At 36.0% G+C, this 16,616-nt stretch overlaps 1 protein-coding gene across 6 annotated transcripts in view; it reads right to left on the bottom strand.

Moving 5' to 3' along the window:
- Positions 1–16,616, bottom strand: part of LOC149549615 (pto-interacting protein 1-like) — a 99,622-nt gene that overhangs the window by 10,903 nt on the left and 72,103 nt on the right. For 3 of the 6 annotated variants that reach the window (XM_089792932.1, XM_089792930.1, XM_089792934.1), the window contains 2 exons: positions 13,664–13,914; positions 13,402–13,528 (listed from right to left, as the gene is read on the bottom strand). In XM_089792932.1, coding sequence (XP_089649058.1) covers positions 13,402–13,528; positions 13,664–13,914 — 378 coding nt within the window. Of the gene's footprint in view, positions 1–13,401; positions 13,529–13,663; positions 13,927–16,616 lie in introns of all 6 variants that reach the window. The other 3 variants (XM_089792931.1, XM_089792933.1, XM_089792929.1) reach the window with 1 other exon arrangement.

The raw sequence follows: 16,616 nt of genomic DNA, 5'->3' as shown, positions 1-16,616 counted from the left end.
AGGAGTTGTAAGATGGCTAGAGATATAATTTTATCAATTAAAATGCCTTTTTACAAAATAATTTCTGATTGAGGTCTTGCAACACCAAAAAGAAAACAAGAGCACAAATCTACATTTATAGACAAATCAGTATATACAGATGGTGGCTCTAATAGGACAAGATGAGCAAGTAATGAACGATTGGGAGAAAAGCCCAGTGTATGCCTAATGCCAAGAGCATCCCTTCTTCCAGTTTGATAGCCAATTTTCAACCCAGTTTACTTTGTTGATTCCATTGATTAATATCCATATCCAGATGCTTAGTAAGAACACATTGCAGTTTCACCCAAAAAGGCAAGGGCACCTAGCCTCATTGGAAGCCCCCTTAAAAGCCCAACATATTCAAGTAATTACTTCTCAAAGATAATTGGCACCCTGTTGTCTTTTTACAAGCACTGATATCTTCCTCCAATTTATAAGAGAGGAAATCCAGAGATGGATTGCTCGTTCATCTCCACTTCTTGGAAGACCAAAGACAACAAAGTTGTGTAGCCTTGCAAATCGTGATTATTTGTTTCAACTTGTAATAAAAAGATGTTGAAGATAGTCAGGTCAAATAATTGTGGCATGAACAATCTTCAAGAAATGCTCAATGTGAGAGCTATCTTTGAATTGGGAGATTGCACAAGGGAGCTACATAGCTTGAGTGTATTGTTAATACCCATCCTCTATCAGCTTTGCTAATTATCCTCTTTGCAAGAAGATAAGAGAAGATGGCCAAGGAGTACTCATAAGAAAGCAACTTGCTCAAGGTGCAAAGGTCAACAAGAACTGGAGGCTCAGTTTGTGAAGAAATAACAAATTCAGGGTAAAAAATATTATTGGAGAACTGCCTATTTACAAAGGAACACACATTGAAGCATAAATATCTACACTCTCTCGATACATATCAATCAAGAGGTCTTCAACAGGTAACCCAATATTTTCACCAATATTGGACATTTGGATTTTAAGATTGCTTCAAAAAGACATGATTATTCAAGGCATCTGTATAGAAGCACTAGTGAATCAAAATAGATAGGGAGTCATATAATAAATGTCAGATTCTCAGACCACAGTATGCAGAATCTGCACTCAGACGTAGCTTAAAATAAATAAATCTGATAAAAACAGCAGATTTGAGTATGCTAATCTACAGAAACATACTGCTGAAGATGTGAACAGAACATACTTCACAAAACTGAGCCCTCAATACTGCATCTATCTTCTAGTGAGAATAATAAGAATTGCACTGCCCTGGCACAGCACTCAATATGTTCTCTCTTTTAACGGTAAGCCCCAAGGTCTATTTTATAGAACAAGGGAACTCTACAGTTTAAAAATAAAACAATTCCCCATATCAGTGGAACGTGTAGTAGGAGTAGAGAAGTCCTTGTTAAGTTTATGAGAACCAGAATAACATAACTGAAATGCAAAAACACAAGAAAAGATCAAATAAATTCTTATCCTGGGAATATCCTCCTCACCAAGGGAAAAGCCCAACCACACCAATGGATGATTCCTTTATTAAGTTTCTCAAAAACACATTACAATATCTCTGCACTTTCAGAAGCTCTTCAATATATCATGATCATGCAAAGATCAGAATTCACTTCAACATGGTGTCGTGTTCCGAATTCGCAAAACATATGAAATGACTTCCTTTTAAGTTCAACACTTACAAAAATATATCCTGCATATACACATGGCTTCAATAGAAATGACAGACTTTACATAAAACTGATTACAAAAGAAAACTTCTTCATCAATTATAATTTATGACAGAATCGATTACCAAGTCTTCTTATTGACGTTTCAGATTAGAGTCAATAAGTATTTAAAGCAGAAATGCAAACCGATATTGACTGCAGATATAAACAAAACAATGTATAGATTATCTCCCTTAATACTGCTCACACATAAATTATATCATAAACTGTCTGCAAAACTCCAATACAGTTGAGTCTCCTCTGAACATTACTCAACGCACCCACACATACAATCTCCGATAGGCTCCAATAATATTCACTGCAGAGAATGAATGAATACAAAAACATAAATGATCACAGCATCCCAAGTACAAGAGATGGCAACCGATAAGACTCCTGCCATTACAAACATTCACTGCGGCAAGGTAATGTGAAATGGCACATTCATAAAGAGTGTCGCAAGTTAACACCATATGAACCAACAGCACCATGAAGAGTATAGGCACTTGTTATCACAAGCAGCACAAACAAATAAATATTCATTTAAGCTATCGAAACACCCGAAGACCTTTCAACATTCTGAAGTCATCATCATGAATACACATGGCAAAGATTAGTCAACACAAACATAAAGTATAAGAAACTCTTACAACGTGAGAAGAGCCAAAACTTAGAGAAGACATCAGATAGCAGCAACCATGATGAATATGGAACGCCATCAGAATAATGGACAATCTCTATTGCAGCTATCATAACTTCAACAATCCTAACCTATAAAATAAAAAATAAAGCAGAAAAGTCCTTGTTCTAAAATAATAACATCCAACTCAGAGATATTAGAATACCATTAAATTAAAAAGTGTTTTCATGCTAAAAGATGGAAGAACTGCACCCAGCTATCAACTAATAAGGCAAAAAAACACTCATTGTTGCACAGAATTTAGAAAGTATGCCAAGTTGAAAGAGAACAATTGCTAAGCAATAAGTAGCACTAAAACTTTATAGTGTTTTGACTAAGATATGTGACTTTAAGTCTTTAGCTAATGCTCGAGCCTATAACCTATATAGGTGTCAATCATGATCTCCATTATCTGACTTTCTAGATATCACATTGGGCTGCACATAATTAAGGGTCCAATTTTCTGATGCATCATTTAGCATGAAGTCTGCCTCTCACATACACCTTTGCAATGGGCATTCCTCTATTTCTGCCTTGGAACATCAATGTGTTCAAATCCACTTCCAAGACATCCCCTCCAAAGTGTGTCTTCGTGATATGATCAACAAACTTAAAAGTTATGTGCTTCAAAAGTTTAGGGACATAACTCTAGGGTCCTTGAATGGTCTCATATTGAGAGGGTACTGATTCTCATCCTCCAACACATGATCCATTGGCAATGGGACAATTCCTTAGTGCATCATCCAAGCCAAATTTGCCATCCAGCCACTAGACTTAGAGATTATCTTCAAGCTTTCTTTCCACATCTGCAAATTCCAATTCAAGGGACCCTCTAATTTTGGGTGTGAGAGAGAGATCCATATCTAGCATGTTTCTCATTTGAGAGGATCAATTCACTTGTCCCAACTAGTTCCCTAGTCCTCACCAAACACTGGCATTGTTGGTACTTGGAGACTAGGTTGCTTCTTTTTGTTGTTCCTAAGGGCCCGTTTGGCAACAAGAATTTATTGGATAGGCATCTATAAATTCCAAAAATCTCAAATCCTTCGTTTGGGTGCGCCAACTGGAATTGAGAGTAGGAATACGTATTCCAATTTTGGTCCAAAAACAAGCATTTTCTATTCCACCTGAAAAGGTAGAATTGGAATAGCCTAATCCTATTCCAGTTTTGACTTTTTCATATTTGATGGAAATTTCAAATCTGCCTCAACCTCAGCACCAAACCTACCATCATCATTGCATCCTCCGCTGAAAATTTACTGTAAGCCCATAAATTGACTATACCCACCATCATTTACATGCCACATATCACAATTCAACAGCCAAAAACACTGCCCAGAAGACAACTGTCTATGTAAGCTTTCTCACTACTGGTATGAACAAATTTGTGAATTATTGCAATGTTATCCTGTGCAATTTGACGGAATAAATGTGCAAGTGAAAGGGAAGGAGCGAGTGGAAATGGAGCTGAGCAGGGCACGAGCATCCATAAGGAAAGGTGTGCACCTCCCCACTGCAAAAGGTAACACATCGGGATTCAGTCCGCACGACGTTATCTATAGAGACACCTTTGCATTTGAGCAGTAAGCAATGGGGTTCCAAAGTCAATGTATTTTGGTTTGTAATGCAGGGTGTAATAAATGGTTATGTTACATTGTTGCGAGAGATATATGGAAATGGAGAGGAGGTTTAAGCTGTTTGTGTATAGAGAGGGAGAGATGCCTCTCGTGCACAATGGGTCATGTAAAAACATTTACACCACAGAAGGGAGGTTTATTCACAAGCTTGAGCTTCAATTGGAAAATGGAAATCAATTCATGAAGTTTGATATAGAGGAGGCACACATATCTTTCCTTCCTTTCCGTGTGGTGATGATGGTGAGCTACGATATGACACACCTGAAGTGATTTGACCCAAGCCTAGTGATGGAGTAGATCCAAATTTGAGTGAGGTTAAATGGGGTTGTGAATAACAAATTCAAAATTAGTTTTGTTGAACCAAATAGATTTAGAATAACAATTCCAATATTAGTTTTGTTGAACCAAACAAGTTTGGAATAACAAATTCCATTATAACAAATACATAATAACAAATTCCAATGATCAATTCATATTCCAACAGCCAAACAGGCCCTAAGTGATTAGATTACTTGGAGGAGGGATGAATCAATAATCAGCCAAACAAACAATTTTTTTTCACCTTTTAAACTTCTAACCAGTAATCGACTTAAAGCATCAAATAAAACTTCCATCACATGAAATCAATAACACATTTGACACAGTTATTTTGGTTATGCGAAAACCCAACTTAGATCAAAACCGTACTGGGGATTAGTAGCCACAAATAATTGGTACTCTTTTGAAGACGCCCTGCTAGCAGCTTAACCCTGTTAAGTGTTTACAAAGATACTGTCCCTTTTAGGGGATTTATCTCTAGCCCTGCTAGAAGATTTACCCTAATAGAAGTAGCCTTGTTAGAGGACTTTGAACACTAGTTAAAGTGTCACCCTGTTAAAGGATTTACAATAAGGACCTATTAGGATTCACCCAGTTAAGGGATTTCACTTGTTGTAATTGATAGGGAACAACAAAAAGATTGATCTGTAAAATAGCACGATCTGATCCACTTAAGATCTCTTACTTTTCTCAACTCTCTTCTCTTCTTCCTAGCAAGACCACACCTTTCAGTTCTTCACACACAAACTAGACCACGATCAATAGCATCAAACCTATCCTTCATTTACCTATTCATACCGATTTTGCCGCTTCCACTGACCTATCAAAACCCTAAACATATTACTGTTGGGAAATTCAAATATCTAGCTCAAATCCAACTGCCACAAGATGTTATATTAGGTCACAAATCACTTTACACGACCACACCAACTAATTCATGGTCTTTTGTGCTAGAGGCTAAGAAGTCAAGTTCAGACCCTGGAGCTCAGGTTCGGGTCCGAGACGGCTCCCTGTTGGGGACTGTAGGTCCGCACTTGGTAGGGTCCCTATTGAGGACTGTGGGTCCGTGCTTGGCAGGGTCCCTATTGGGGATTGTGGGTCCGCTCAAGTCTGCGCAATAGTCCCCAACAAGGATCGTGCCCAGACCCAAGAAAATCCGGGAGAACCCACGATGCGTGGGGCCAAAATGAAAAAAGTCACTTAAAAAATATATAAAATTGATTTTTAAATTCGTTTTGTTTCTAACCCTAAAAGAAGCCCAATAAGAAATAATTATTTCCTCTAATCTCCCATTTTGCTCTCATTTTGGTGTTGGCATTGTGCAAGTTGGAAGAGATTGTTTGTGGAGTCTCAAATCCTTCCAAGAATCAATGTTGAGTGTTCCAATTATGCATTTGATCCTTCACTTTGCTTCTTTGATAGTTTCTTTTTAGTTTTTTTATTCTAAAATGTTATCAAGTTCTTGTATAAGTTATGAATTTTTATTTTATTTTTGTTATAGATTGCAAGAATGAGTAGTCAAAGTTCAAGGGGGGGGGGGGGGATCCCAAAGATTTAAAATTGATAAAAGTTCTTCTTTCTAGAAGTATACAACAAGAATTGAGAAATGCGTTGGAGGGGAGGGTATATATGGAAATGCAGTTTTTGCCAAACTCAATATAGAAGCTCATATTACCGAGTTAAACATCATTTCATAGGCACAACAGGTCAAGGGATTAGCATGTGTTAGGGACCCCCAAATGGAGGTAGAAAGGGGTTGCCAGCTTCTCAATTAGCAAGCATCTTAAAAGAACAACAAGAGGCTGATAGGTTAGTGTCAAAGGGGAAAAGAGATAGAACAAAGCAAAAACCACCAACACCAACCTCTCAAACAGCCACTAGACAACATCCCTTCCTACCTGCCCCTTCTACGGATGAAGAAGAAATAGAAACACCCCCATCCTACAAGAGAGGTCCATTAGATAAGGCATTTTTGATGCAAGAGCATCCTTGGTTGGCTAGCAATCCTGCATGTTGGTGTGGTTTGACCTTGGAGTTGGAGGACTCGATCAAGGGAGGAGGTGTGGCTCGATCAATACTGAGTTGTTCATGGTTGTTGTATTAACCGAGTGGCTCGATTATTGAAGGGACTCGGTCTTCAAAGGAGGAACTCGGTGTATACTGTGGCTCAGTTTACACTGGGAACTCGGCAGTAGTGCTGCCCGAGTTGGCTCGGTCACTGAAGGGCTCAATTATGCTTGTGGAGTTGTTGATACTCAACGTAGTTTCTCTGATGCTTGGTTTTGTGTTAACTGAGTTGTCTGTGGGCCGACCTTGTGCATTTAATTTGTGTTGCAACCGACTTGTAGCTTGCATGGGCATTTAATGTAAGGGTTTATTTTAATTTATAATTGGCTATGCCGACCTATGATCTAGTTGGATATAAGTAGGGTGTTTTGTGGAGTCTTAAGTCATTATATCATCCATCTTGGAGAAGAGGATGTGGCAGAGGAGCGAATTTTGAGAAGGGCTAGTAGCTGAGGTTTGGGAAACAAGGAGATTGCTTGGTGGGTTTGCAAGCACAAGTTGAGATCCTCCTTGGAGGTTTCTACCAGAGCGTGGATCTAGACTAGCTAGTGTTGGGATTGGATCTTGAGGGATCTTGCAGAACTGTTTTTGTAATTGGTTTTTGTATTTGGCCCTAACCCAGGAGCCCTTACAATCGAGCACATTGCATGTAAACAGTCATTTGATGAATTAAGAGTTGCATTTGGTATCAAATTTGGTTTCTTGTGTTGTTTTTCTGCTGTGTGGTTATTTCCAAGGATCCAGATTACCTCCTATAGGGGTACTCCTAGATTCTCGCTGTGTCAATTTCAAAATGAATTGAGAGAAATTGCTAACATAAAGGTTGGGCATTGCCTCTTTACAAATGGTGTTCCATTCAATCCAGTGAGTTCACCATATTGGAGAGAGATGGTGCAAGCAATAAATGAAGCATCTCGTTGTTATTGAGGCCCTGGATATGAAAAGTTGAGAACCACAATATTGCATGATGAGAGAAAGAATGTAGACACCCCCCTCAAACCAATTAGAGATTCTTGGATCCAAATGGGGTTGAGTATTGTCTCTGATGCATGGAAAGATTGCAAAATCCGTCCATTAATAAATGTGATCGTTGTTTCCCTCAAGGGAGCAATGTTTTTTAGGGCAATTGATTGTGAAGGGCAAGTAAAGGATGCAAATTTTATTGTCGAGCTTCTCATCGAATCCATACAGTCTATGGGAGTGGACAATGTTGTCCAAATAATAAGAGACAATGCTAAATTTTGTAAGTGCTTTGGTAGAAGCACATTATGATCATATCTTTTGGACATCGTGCACCGTCCACTCCTTGAACTTGGTCATGAAAGTAATTGGCACCCAAATTGAATGGGTGGAAAAAGTGAATGAGGATGAGGAGATCCAAATGTTTGTGACAAGCCACCATATGTCACAAGCAATTTTCAGAAATTTCTCCAGCTTGGAATTATTGAAGGTAACTTTATTTAGTTTCATTTATCATTTTGTGTCATACTTTACATAATTGAATAAAATGTTTTTTGTGTTCTTTACATATTTGAAATGTGTTATAAACGTACAATTTAAATTAACATGGTAATAGGTCGATGAAATAAGGTTTGCTTCACACACAATCATCCTTAGACGACTTGTGAGGGTGAGACAAGCATTGTGCCAAATGGTTATCAGTAACCAATGGGGTGGATGGAAGCAAGCTTATACAAAAAAGGCTAAAAATGTAAAGGATTTGATCTTGAGTGATGATTTTTGGAATAGGTTGGAATATGTATTAGAATTCATCGATCCCATCATGTCTATGCTTCGGTTTTCTAACACTAATGAGTCTTGTTAGGGGGACATATTTGATGCCATGGACTCCATGCTAGAGAGAGTGAAAATGGTAAGTTTAAACTATTATACAATACTTTATCATTGTTTATTGAGAGATTTTGATTTTGAATTTTAATTAACACTACATCAAGATAACTTACATGAACATCATTTGACATCCAAGGTCATTCAAAGGAGAGATCAGGATCCTGAGGAAACCTTCTAGAAACAGGTAGAGAAAATTGTTTTACATCGTTGGAACAAGATGACTACACCTTTACACCTCCTAACATATGCACTTTCTCCCAAGTATTATAGCAGTGAGATACTTTCTATTCCAAGTAGAGTGACACTATACAGAGATCCTGAGGTTGCTAGTGGGTATAAGAGGGCATTAAGCAGGCTCTTTAGCGATCCTGAGGTGGCATTGAATGTTAGAAGAGAGTTTGCAAACTTTGTTTCAAGAAAAAATGCAGACCTTGATGCAATCAATGACCAAAGTAGAATGGATGCCATTGGATGGTGGTACTTACATGGGCAAGGTTACATATACCTCTAACCTCTTGCCATTAAGATCCTATCACAAGTAAGTATTTAAGTTTCTTTTTTTTCTCCTTTTTATAGCCACTTAGCTTATAGAATTAGCACTCTTAAATTCCAGTTGTATTATAATTTACAATTTCTAATTTTTTAAAATTTTGTTCGTTGTCTCTCTAGGTTGCGAGCTTTTCTATTGTTGAGCAGAATCGGAGTACATACTCATTTATCCACTCAATGAAGCGTAACCGGTTGGGTTCCAAGAAAGAAAAGGACTTAGTATATATTCACAACAACTAATGCCTCTTGTCATGCAAGGATCCCAAATATAAGGGGCCAGAGAAGCTATGGGATGTATTACCCGAGACTACTGACTTGGAAATGATCGTCCAAGATCTAGCTAGAATTACCTTGCTAGATGTTGAGGAGGAGGATGTGACAGCATCTAGGGCTAGTGGAACCAATTTGGGTTCCAATGATGAGGATATAGATATAGTTGGGGATGAAGCTATTGATCCCTCATTTTTTGATGACCCATTTGACCCTTGAAGGGCATTTGCATCTTTGATACTATGAGTCTATGATCATTGATAAACTATTAAACATTTGTCAAATATCATTATGTTGAACTAGTTTATGTTTTGAAATTTCATTTTGCAATTTAGTAAATTAATATATGGTTTTCTTTACAATCATGAACATAGATTAATGAGCGAGTATATAACGTTTATCTTTGACTTTTGGCATTGATCAATGATCAAGTAACATTGGTATATTCATACTATGAATTTATGAAATGACTTAGTTTTACAATTATGCACATTTCTCATTTTTTTGCATATATATATATACTTACAAACCCACCCACGATCCTGAAACCTGAACCCATCCACGAACCCGAGCCCCAAACCCGAATCTTGTCTTCCCTAACACATTCTTTTGGGGCTTTTTTTCACCCTCTAGTGCCATTTGTTTTGCATCCTATTAATGGCATAGAATATTATTTTGTCATATGTACTTTCAATTTTCATTATTTAGATCTAGGGTTTTCTCTTCACTTTCTATTGTTAACTTCTATAGCTTCTAGTCTCATTTACCTTCTTTTGCTCATCTATGGCCATTAATATAATTTATTTCCTTTCTATGGAAAACCTATAATTTTGAACAATTTGATAAGTATTCAAGACCATAAATTTAGCTTTACTATGATTAACCACTAGTTAATGAAATGTTTGAATAAAAAAACAAGGAAAGAGAATCTAATTGTTGAGGTCCCCAATGACAATAAGATAAGAGAACCATATCATCAAGAATAGTACGCACAAAAATCTAGACATGATATGAGGCGTGAAAATTCTCTGCATGAATGTTATCTCAAAAAATGTCCTCAATCTTGTCAACATGGATCCCGAAAGAAATTAACAGAAGAATCCACTATCCCATGACTGCCAATTGTACATATTTAATGGGAGCTTTGAAGCAGAATTATTCCTATTTTGTCAAGCATCTAGATGGTCATAAGAAAGCACTCTTCAATAGAAGTAGCACACAACCTCTTGAACAAGCACCTTAACATGGAGTGTCTAAAGACTTCGAAAGACCCTTGGAAACCCACCTCAAATGGGGGTTGAAGACTATAAATGGGATTAATATCATGGAACTTTTTTCTAAACCGAAATTTGTTCCCACCCTAGCTATTCTAACTACTAAAACTTGAATTAAAATAAGGTTATAGCATAAATCAAATTCAAGGCAGAAGCAGGGCAAACATTCTCATTGATCACTGCAAAAGGGCCAATATAGAGTTTGATGATGTCCTCTAGAGAATTGCTTAAACGAAGGGGTCTCAATAAACTAGCATGGAGAGAAAGCCTAGAATTCTTAATGCATGTCCTAACATCCACAACCAAGAATCCTATAGACAGGGAAAAAATAGGTAATGCTTATATACCCCTACAGTCTAGATTGTTAATGATGAAGACTAGTTGACCCTCTATACCACAAGCAAGAGTAAGAATTATCACAACTCTGTCATCATCTTGGTTAAAAGTTAAAACTAAAGCTAATAAAATATGGAAGTCCCAGTAGCTAGAATGAGTTGAAACAAGGTGGTAATCAATGTAATTACCCTGGTAAATCTCATGATATGCAGAGCACTTAATATTAACTAAACCTGCAAATGATGTAAGAGTGAAGAGGGAAATAAAAGGCTAATCACATTATTTAACAGCAATCTGTGTGAGGAATAACACAGAATTCCATTTCAGATGTCACTAGTACTTTCGGGGATGGAGAGAACAAAAAGCTTGATACAAATGCATAAGAAAGGAGATTATAGTTTTTTGGCTAGGGCCACTGCATTGAGCTCTGAACTCTAATCAAAGTAGGAATTAGAAGCTATTATATTTTATAAAAACCTAAGCATATTTTATATTTTAACCAACAAGGAAACTGACATAGTAAACTAAAGTAATGATCTTCTATTAAAAAAATTCTGCAAGGATTCCAAATTTTAGAATCTTATAGAACTTATATCAATATGTGTAAGTGCAATTTGTGAGGATGCCCTAAAACAGGCAAGTAAGGTAGTAGATTGTTGCATATTATACTCTGATTTTATTTCTCCAGAGGGTTTCACATTGCAGTGCATGCCCTTTTACAAGGCCCAAGTACTACAATATATTTACTGATCTCTGTTTAGCAGTTTGTGCTCCAATACCCCTCCTCTTCTTGATGCAAATTTTGGTGCCCTTCCAAAATTCACAAAAGGTTCCATTTGTCTTGTACATGTTCATATAGAGTTGTGTCTTTGCTCATAAAAATTTGGAAATTCTCACTTTTCTCCACTCTACTTTCAGCTAGTCAAGGTTAGTTTCTCTGAGATCTATCAAATCCATAGTCTCACTTTTCTTTTGCTTGTATGATACCACCTTTAGCCATCTAGGAAGATTAGATCAGATGGATGAATGTGATGAAGACGTTTAGCAAATGTTTTAGCACACCTTCCACACTGCACAGTAAGGACAGAATTAATATTTCCACATGCTAGTCCAATTTTCATTAGTGCTAGATCTCATGCTCCAGTTGACAGAGATTTGGTCAAAAGGTAAAATTAGAGAGAATGTCATTAAAAAATAAAATAGATCAAACTTTTGTTCTGGCTGATTATGTTAAATATGAGACAACTGTTATCTTGTTTTGGAAGAAAATGATGTGAAGAACGGTAGGGGTGAGACACCAAAAGATCAACTGCTGATCACTGTCATAGAATTCTTAATGGTTTCTCGGTATTGGAACCAGTAAAGACATAGAACTATAACAATCAATCCAACTGATTATTCTAGGTTCCTTTATAGTTCATTATATCATGATTAGGTCAATTCTACATATTATATATAGGATTTGATAAAATAATGAATGAAATTTTCAAATAGGCTTGGCAGTACCAACAGCACAGTATATAGATTTGTTTAGCATGGCATGGCTGCATTCTTGTTTTGAAGGTTCTGTGTTATGCTAGTCAATATTTTAAAATAGCGATGAAGATGGAAAGGTAATGGAAAATTGAATAGTGAGTGCTGATTAACTTCTTGCTTTCTGAAAGTTGAGATGCATTACTCATTACCTTCTTCTATGCCATTATACTTACCTTCTAATAGGGTAACTGTACTGTTAATGGCATCATGTATAGATGAATTTCTGAGTTGAAGTTTCTTGGTTATATGCTTGCCTTGCTTGGATTTCAATGAAATGGAGAATGAATAGAGTATAGTATGCTGGTTTGGTTTATTGCAGTAACAAAGCGTATTGAATCTTGTGTCTTTGAGTTTCAAGTCAGACATGGTAGTGAAAGAATGAGAGATAGTAAGAAATGTCAATAGTACTTGCAGTCATAATCATTGATTGCTGGCAAGTGCATAGACTGTTAACCTAAAATTAACTTCTGCAAAATGTTTTCCTATTTAAATGTCATTAAGATATTGGTTTGTCTAAGGTTTACACAATGGTATTCATCTCTATATCTCTTCCAGTAGTGCTACCATATTGTAGGATTTGATAATTACATTGACATCAAAATACTTTAACTCGCAACCTTGGTGGTTCCCATATTGTTCACACATCAAAATACTTAAAGTATCACACATGTCCACTATTTTGTATGGTGGTTCATTCCATTCTCAACTAAGTGCCTAGAATCGAACACATTTTCAAGTAAAGAATCAAGAAACAATATGGGAAACTAAACACAAAGAAATCTACCAAGCTTGAGCATATGGGTTTTCCCTATTACTTAGCAAGTTTGCACATCAAAACCAACCAGATGTAATACATCATAGTGTCCACCTTCACAAACTTTTTGTTACTTTCCAAACATTCAGATCCTAACAATATAGTGAATTGCTTGTCCAGACATAATTAAAAACCTTAAGTATGATTGCATATATATTGGGGCTCTCATTGTTACACTGTATTTTCTCCACAATGATGAGTCATATTCCTGGTTGAATAATATTCCAAGGCCATCCTCTACCAACATATTTGTTATTGTAAAGCATCCAGTTATCTGATATATTCCATGCATTAGATCAAAAATCATGCTAACAGGGATTGTGTAATAATTTTTTACACCTACCATGAAGAATGTCATGCAATGATCCCATTGTAGCAAACTCATATGCAAGTGCACGAAGGCTACCATCAACACAATATCCAACTAATTCCAACATATTTTCATGTTTTAACCTCGAAACCATAGACACCTACACACAAAATCCAAAAATGACAACACAGTCATTCTTCAAGAAAGAAGAAAAAAGATCTACGATTAAGATTTACTTGTGAAACAGAATGTCAAATCTACTTGCTACTAAAAACATAACATCAAAAAAGAAAACCTGTGCAAGAAATTCTTGATCTGATTGCTTGCTGGTATCAAGCTTCTTAATAGCTGCAGGGCGACCGCTTCTTAAGGTTGAGTAGTACACCCGACCATATGAACCTTCTCCAATCAGTGATTTTGGACCAAAATTGTCTGTTGTTTCCTTCAATTCCTCGACAGGGATCTCAGGTACTCCAATAGGTATAGATATCAGGACTAATTCATCCTTACTAGTTGGATCAAAAGTATTGCAAGCTCCATTATTACCTGCAAAAATGTCTAACATTGGAATCAAAACCAATAAAGGACAAGATGGGCTGCATATATCTGTTGCCTCTTAGACTTCCAATCTCGAAAGGAGATTAAATTTGGCTTCCAATTTTTGTTTCCATATCTGTAATGTTCTGTTGACATAAACAAAAGTGAAATTTCGGTCACTTTTGAACTGCCATAAAAATTAGAAACCATGTTTGGTTGTACAAGCACAGCTTCAAGAACATTATCATGAAAAGCAAAGAACATCAATTCCTTTTATATAAAGATGCTTTAACATAAGGAATTTCAACAAGTATGTTAAAGGTCAATTTTTGCACACCAAAGAGAGCGATGTCCCTTAAATAGTGGAAAATAAACTATAATAGCAAATAAGACCTACACATAATAGGAAAGCAAACAATTAGATCTTGAAGATTAAGAATGAAACTCTGCAAGTAGAAGATAATAATCATACAAAGAAACAACTAAAATGGACTCATTAACATAAGCAAAGATCATAATGAAAATTTATAATATTGATATCTGAAAACTGCGAACCTCTTTGTACAAAACATATACAAGGAAACTCAGATGACACTGCAGCCAAATAAAAGTCTATTAAGGGAATAATTTAAGTTCAAAAGCTACAACTTTTTTTCTTATTTTACATTGATATTGAAACTCAAAGTTGGACAATGAGATTGAATTTTTTTCTTCTCATTTGATGCATAGTGGGAAAGAATTAGTGATAAGGCACCAAACATTCAATGGATAAAAAACTGTATTTTGAGCCAACCATCCCACACTTCAAGATAAAAGTACAATTGATGTATGTTTGAGCACATACACTCAATTGTCACAACAGATTTCAAAGGTTGAATAATCTTGTTTGTGTTCATTACAACCTTTGTTTCCATCAGAAGAAAATCTTAGGTACCAACTTATTTTCCATCAATGCAAAGGAGGTTGATCCAAAATAAAATCAGATAAATGGGATTGACAATGGCGTCTTCAACTAAGAGGACCTTGTATGGATTGATCAAGGGAATCTAGAAGAAAAGGTAGTACATTTATATTACATCCCAATTTTCAACCCAATTTAAAATGTTCATACAACCGTTGAGTTTCACATTAAGTCAGTTGATAGTTAAATTTGTTATAATTTTGCGAAATAGTAAGATGATTAGTCGTTATAATTTCATGTAAAGATAACATGTTAGTTGATTATTTATCACGAATTCATAGAATTGAAAAGGCAGTTAGTAGTTATGATTATTTATGATTAATAACTTGTTATGATAATATGATTTAACTGCGGAGAATTTCCTTGTAGGGAGCACATCGAAGAGGTGGAAGCATTGTCAGAAAAGAATTAGACACAAGCACATCACCATCACTGGGCAAATGGCTATGAATCGTGAATCACCATGGTTGAGGACTTAGCGACTGCATAACGGGATACACACATCAGACACGCATGAGCTATTAGATAAATATTAAAAACATTAATGATTCTAACTTAATTAAAGTACATACCTTTAATAGCTTTTGGTTGACTTTTCCACCACATCATTATATACATATTTATGTACGTACACGTAGATATACATTAAAGGTGACATCATAATATTATTTTTATACAATATTTTATCTATTTAATACATACATTTAAATGCATGTACAAGAAGATAAAAAAAATCTTCCAAGATGAAACATGTATTTAGATATACATATTTAAAAGGTACAACCTGGGATATACAATATGTGCCATCTTAATAAAATATATTTACGTGCAAGTAAATAAATATGTTTATACTATTCTTTTGATTTGTAACCTTTCAAATTCTTTTTTCTTATTTATTCAATTCTTTACTAGAAACTGATTGAACACTTGGCATATTTATTTGGCATCCAAGAGCCAAGACACTTATTTTATATTACGGCTTCTTGAAAGCCAAAGAGACATTTTATCTCTTTATATTATGGAAGCCGTGAGAGACCATAGAGTCTCATTCCTCACGAAATATCATTCTGCAAATTTCCCTTTGTTCTTTTCCTACATATTTTCTGCCACAATGATTCTCATTTCGTCTATACTCTTGCTGAATACGTGATTGGAATCACACTAAGATTGCATTCGGAGTTCTTTCCATGAAGGTGCCGGCTGATAGCGTTTAACCAAGATTCATGTTACTTTCCAATTTCTTTTTATTGCCTCCGACTTCTTTTAGCACCCGTCTGCAAGGTGGGGCTGACTGATAGCGTCCAGCAAGACACCATTCTATTCCAGATTTTTTTACTAAGTTATGTGGTAATCATATTCCAAGCATTACAATATGTTTTATTATCAGATATCACTGCAATCCAATTTACTATAGCAGTAAGATACAGTCTTGTATCATGGTGCAAACCATTTTGTTTAAATATCATCAGCTGGACCATCTCTAAGATAGAGTTGTTTATGATGAGTAAAAGCCAAGTATCCATGACACGATATCGTATCTTTATTATGACGTTGAAGGTCATAATCAAATGATATTTATTTTGCAAGTCTTAAAGTTACACTTCTCAGAATTCACAGAATGTGATAAGCCGGAAACATGTAAAATTCTTGTATCAATTGAAGATCAACAGAAGAGCTGGTTGCTCTATGATTCAAACACCTGGGACTCACCCGGCTGTATAGCCAAGGAAAAGGATGAAGAGGTGAGAGA

Source organism: Cupressus sempervirens, chromosome 7 (assembly GCF_028749045.1).
Source record: "Cupressus sempervirens isolate cs-2001-9-10 chromosome 7, ASM2874904v1, whole genome shotgun sequence".
NCBI lineage: Eukaryota > Viridiplantae > Streptophyta > Pinopsida > Cupressales > Cupressaceae > Cupressus > Cupressus sempervirens.
The sequence above is the reverse complement of the archived record's forward strand: the minus strand, read 5'-3'. Positions and strand labels throughout refer to the sequence as shown.